The sequence below is a fragment of the Nanorana parkeri genome, unplaced genomic scaffold (assembly GCF_000935625.1).
Source record: "Nanorana parkeri isolate BGI_ZX_2015 unplaced genomic scaffold, ASM93562v1 scaffold162, whole genome shotgun sequence".
Classification (NCBI taxonomy): domain Eukaryota; kingdom Metazoa; phylum Chordata; class Amphibia; order Anura; family Dicroglossidae; genus Nanorana; species Nanorana parkeri.
Window position 1 is genome coordinate 1,029,099 of NW_017306430.1, and position 6,000 is coordinate 1,035,098.

The window sequence follows — 6,000 nt, forward strand, 5'->3', positions numbered from 1 at the left end:
AATTGTGCAAGTTAAATATGATAGAAGCTACCAGTACAGTAACCCAATTGCTTAGCCTATGGTCAATAAAAATGTTATGTGCATGGGTGCCATGTGTTTAATTATTCAGACCTACCAAGAAAACATTTAAACATTTGTGGGAACAAATGAGTGCACCTACAGGTAATTAAGTAGTGGGTGCAGACTTTAACAATTTTCACTTATGTAGGAGGGTATGACTTCTGTATAGATTCAATGAACTTTTCCTGCAGAGCCCAGTTCTATAACATACCTAATGCATTGTAATTGTATCATCGTGCTGTGCCTGTAAGTCAAAAGTAGTGAAGCATGATCAAAAAAAGTGACACATGGCAAACTGGTTTGGCTGCTTGAGGTTAAAGTGAAGAACAGGGCTTGGCAGGGAAAGGATTACAATATTTATGGCTGATATTCTAGGTATATATATATATACATATATACTTACCATATTTGCCGGCGTATAAGATGACTCGGCGTATAAGACGACCCCCTACTTTTTGTGTTAAAATATAGGTTTTGGGCTATACTCGTCGTACATTTATAATGTTTAAATACACCGACTAAATATATATATATATACTTTGTCCTCTGCTTCAAATAAGAACATTTTGTTTCACTTTGAGCAGGGATTGACCACCAATGTCGTTGTGTAAGATTAAGCAGATACTCAACACACAGACAGTTACCTCATGTTCTCCTTCCTGTGAACAGTGACATACATTTCATACACTCTTCCCTGAGGTACTGCCCCAGCAGGGATCAGCAAGCTCACTCCTAAAGAATAAGAAGATAAAAGAAACAAACAGAAAAATCAATTAAATAATAGGAAATAATGCTTGTAAGGCGAAGACAGGCAATTTATGTTTCAAGCTTGCATTTATGTTTTCATAAAAAGAATTCATTTTACAGGGCAATGTTGGATTCCTCAAAGTCCTCACAGCCAATATGAGATATGTTGCCATGGCGATTGAAGCTCTACTTATGGCTCTCAAAAGCAAAATAATTGGTGTGAGGTGAAATGGTAGGAAAAGACTGAAAAAGCAACGTTCTGTTCTTTTTTTTTTTTTTTAAGGAAAACAAACATTCAATCATATGTATTAAGGCAATACACAATAGAAACGAGGAGGTAACACAAGTCCAATTTCTGAGTGATATTCCTGCCAGATGGAAATAGAAAGAGATGTTGTATTTTAAGCTACTTGTACAATGAAAGTTCTGATGTGATGGACACATGTATATTATATAACTTTGTGCTGTGGAACTGTGCATACCACAGAAAGCCTTGAATGGATTACATCCAATGTAGGTCAGCGGGTATACTGGCACAAAAAGGATGGATTTGCACACAAATAAAGTACAGTATAGAATTGCATTTGAATACTTAGGCATTCAGTAATGTTCCTAGTGAATGAACAGAGCATTTTTAAAGTATGTTTGGGAAGTGCAACAAAACCTGTTAATCTTTTCAGAAATTCATAGCTGTCTCTGCACACATCCATTGTTATCTCAAAGTGTCCTCCTAGTTCTAATCTTGGACTACAGAAAGATAAGTCGCAGAGATCTATAAATAGGAGTGGTTAAGTAGTTTTGCAAAACACCCTGGGCAGGGCTGACACCAGTTCACAGAAATGCTATGTGTTGTCAGCCCATAACAGGATTTAAGAGCTGAGAGCATTTCTGATCAATCAGCAGGTATTTTTCTGTACTTGCAGGGTCTTTAAATGACAGGGACATTTTTTGCCTTGACATACACTAATTTTGAAAAACAGCATAAACCTAAAGTATGGTTGTTACCCTCAAAAGTGTCTGTTACGTATGTTAATACTATAGTAAAATGAAGTTCTGCATAGCACAAAAATAAAGTGCTTCTGAAGCAATTTGGTTTTGGATTTTTGAATAGAGTGGGGAAAGGTCAAAATGTGTGTCGTGATAAACATAATTGAGTGTGTCACTTTAGGTTTTTTTATGTTAGATTTTAAATTATGTCCCCATAAATATATTTCTCCTTTCTACCTGTTCTCTCTGATACAGTCACCAAGACAGGAAGTGAAAGGAAATAATTTTCATGTGAGACAACATAAATCTTAGAGAGGCTCTTAACCAGTGGTGGTCAAATTACTTTATACAAAGGGCCTCAAGAAAATCCCCTGACATCGTCAAAGGGCCTCCTATAATGCACAATGTTTGCAGTGCTACAGAAAGTAGTCATAGACTTGACACACTACAGTAGATGGTTAGACACTACACATATTACAGTAGATGGTAAGGAACTGCTTGCTACAGGACATGGTCAAAGAATGGAGACTTGCTGCAGGAATGGTTGGAGCCAAGTTTTACCGCACAAAAGGGTCAGACACTGAAGACATGTTATGAGAGATTACTAGAGATCACTGCCATTACTGGCCTCACAACACAAAGATCCATGTAAAAGGTCACAGAAAACAGTATGCAGAAAGAGCATAAAGAACAAATAGCGCAGAAAAAAAGTAGGAAAGTGCGGAAAATAATAAACAAAATAATGTATCGAGTAGAAACCAGTCTAACAAATATTTCCTTTTACTGTCCTTGCGTAAGCATCTAGGCAAGGTAAACTGACCCACGGGCAACACTGTAACTACCAAAAGGCTGCAGGTTGTCGGTTGGCACCAGGCTCTAAATCTTCCTTACTTAACTAGAATTTGATTATTTTTTTGCCAGTGGCCCATTGATGGGAATTCCCTTCACTTACAATTCAGTTGGACAACTTTAAGATAAAAAAGGACTGTGAGATTTTTCCTCATGTCCTTCATTTTTAAACTCTTGCCAAACAGACAGGAATAAAAAGAAATACCGAAATGGGGTCACACATAGAGGTTTGCCCCTTCCACAGTTTTGCTGGAGCTAGGCTTTGAAATGCAACTGAAGCCAAACTTTTTTTCAGTTTTGGAGTGGAGATGTATAAGAACAATTTTAGGACAAATGTAGCTATTTTTGTTGCTGTCTGTGCCCCATTGTAGAGATTCACTCTACTTGTCCTGGTAAACGTTATTACTGAAAGTGAAGGAGAATCTAAAATTTTGGGTTCTCATCAGAACAGCAATAGATTACAAATATTCCAATATGGACTCTAATTCTGGTGACCTTTCTGATCACCAGGAATGTCCCTCTCTTTGGAGGGATTTCCTCTCACTTTTTTCGGGTGTGGCTATGTAATAGGAAATGAAGGGAAATATCCCCAATGGCACACAGATGGCAAAAAAGCTTACAGGAGTTATAAACCTCCCTTACTTTATCCGAAAATTTAAAAAACGTTTTTGGCTTCAGTTCTATTTCAATACGATTGTGTCCCTCTACCTCCAAATATGAAAATTAAAGCAATGTTTGCCAGGCTGTTTTGGCATGTAACCTTTTGTTTTACACCAAACACATAAATGCCCCCAATTATTTCCAGTCTAGTACAGTTAGGCCATATACAGCAATCCATATCTAACCACATACCTGAATTGGGTATAATCAGGTGTCCACCCAATGAGTTAAATGTTCCAAAAGCAGTGCAGGATGGATCTGTCTGCCTTGCTAGGCTCTGGTTCTTCATGTTTAGGGTATCATTCTCCAGTAGAGACTGAGTAATTTGAGGAGAAAGTTTTGAGGAATAATCCGAAAGATCATCTTGAGGCGTTACAGCACCAGACGAGCTGTACACTTTAATTTTCAAATTGGGAAGCGGGTCGAGGAGAGGCGAATTAGTCATTGGGATCTTGTCAGATACATCATGGAGAGCATACACAGGTCCTCTGTACATTGCCGCTGCTGATGTTAGGTCTGGTGGAATCGCCAGGAGATCTACAAACAATTAATTGTTGTAATCAATAGATATAGAGAATGCAACATTTTTTATTGGATTCATTAAAACAAACACAAACACCTTATTTAATTAGGTTTAACACAGGTAATGCAGGTGTTATGTCTTATAGTATAATTTCCCTTTTTCACTAATGCTTATGTTTTTGCAGTAAGCTGATTTGTAAGTAAACAGCACATGGAAAAAATGAAATAGGCAGTCACCAGATATTGCACAAGAGGGAAATCCGTCAGGCTGATTTAGTGCTTGCTGCTCAGAGTATTTTACCGTGCTTCCTGCAAAAAGCTATTATGTGATGAGGAAATTTAGTTTGCCTGTTAAATCTTTCACAAATAAAGCATGTCACATGCAGAAACGTTCTTTCCATAATCGGGTGTTTTGTTTATATGACAGCACGCGTAAATGGCAGACATACTTATTTCAGCTAATCCAAGGTAACGAGCGGTTTATTTACTTCATGTACAAACAAAGAAAGAAGAAGCCATAATGGTGTGTGGCTGCGTCTTTCTGTGATGGCTCTGTTAGCTGTGAGAAAAATTTAGCTGTCAAATCTGACAAAACCAGAGTCAATTCAGTGACACATTGCAGCAACGCAGCATGGTGGCTTTAGACAACACCAATAATTTGCACAAACAATCTTTTCAAAAGCTTCTGCACAGCCTACTTCAGAGCTAAAACTGGCGCATTAGCTGGTGAATGGCAGCTATAATTTCCCTGTAGCCAAATGCAGTATATGGTATAAATATGTAATGTATTTTTGATAATGCTGTTGCTGCAAAATCATTTTAAGTCTTATATATCGAGTGAGTACAACCTGTAGGCCTCAGCCTGACTGCTATTACTGATTTCTGTCAGTAATACAGCTGAATCTATGCACAGGCATATTCTGTTCTAGCTTCTGGACATATTGCTGTTTTTTAAGTATTGCCGTTGTTTGGGTCTGTGAGCTGATCCATTTTTCATTATTTGGATCAGCTGAGCCAAAGCTCCAGCAGCTCACTTGCTGCCGTTTGCCCCTATTCTCATAGGCGCAGAACGGCAGTAAGTACGTTGGAGGTATTCTGCACAGTACCTCCAACGTAGCGAGCAGAACAGCTAGATGAATGGAAAAAAAAATAGAGGTTGAAAAATTATTTTCAAAATGTAAAAGAATAGGAAAGTAAAAAAAAATAATAAAAAGAAAAACAATTAGGCAGAGCTAGCGGTGGCAGCTAGCTCTGCCCAACTGTTTCCTATTGGCTGGCACCTGCCGGAGTCATCTAGCAGGTCCTGGCCAATGAATAACAACGTCATGGCCAGCTCCGGCCAGTTGTTATTGTTTAATGACAGATCAGTGTCCCTGGGTCATTTGGGGACGCTGATCTGTCATTAAAACTGGGCGGAGCCAGTCGTAAGATCCGCCCAGCTGTCATTTGCATGGAGAACGACCGGCCCCTTGGCAGGCCATTCTCCCAGCTTCGGCTGCCACTTTGGCTCACTAGAGCCAAAGCATATGCCGTTCGGCTCGGCTGCCTTCAGCTGCTGTACGGGCTATTGTGACTAGCCGCCGAAGCCGCCTAAGGTCCCTTTCACATGGGCTGATCAGGAGAGGATTCGTGCACGGATCCTCTCCTGATCTTGGCAGTGCGGAGCAGATGTCATTGCTGTCACATCCATGTCCGCACAGTTTTTTTCTCTCTCTTGTGATGGAGGAAAAAACTGCAATTACCGGACCCATGTCTGTCTATGGGGAATCGGATGAAAACGGACATGTGTCTGCTTACATCAGATTACCCTTATCTGGCACAATCAGGTCCAGCGAAACGTATCTCCGATCCATTTGTTTGTCCAGACCTGGCTGGCGGCGGGGATAACCGGGTGTAAAAGGACGCCCATCCGTTTACATACGGCTGCCCATAGACTTACACTAAGTAGCCGATCGGGTCCGCCTAAAAAAACTGACAGGTGGACCTGATCGAACCACCCGTGTGAAAAGAGCCTAAGGTTTCGTCCTACTATACATCAGTTTTATAAAAATCACCATTCACGAGGATATGAGACATGGTGAAAGGTAGATCAGGGCTAGTTACTAGTGATTCATTTGTATCAAAAGTATAAACTACATATTGAGCATGATCATTACTTAGATATATATATATATA

The 6,000-nt window shown here is 39.6% G+C and overlaps 1 protein-coding gene across 1 annotated transcript in view; it reads right to left on the reverse strand.

Moving 5' to 3' along the window:
- The window catches only part of UNC5C (unc-5 netrin receptor C), a 353,904-nt gene that overhangs the window by 24,262 nt on the left and 323,642 nt on the right, over positions 1 to 6,000 (reverse strand). The window contains exons 11-12 of the mRNA XM_018554497.1: positions 3,496 to 3,840; positions 705 to 792 (exon numbers count right to left, since the gene is read on the reverse strand). Coding sequence (XP_018409999.1) covers positions 705 to 792; positions 3,496 to 3,840 — 433 coding nt within the window. The remainder of the gene's footprint in view (positions 1 to 704; positions 793 to 3,495; positions 3,841 to 6,000) is intronic.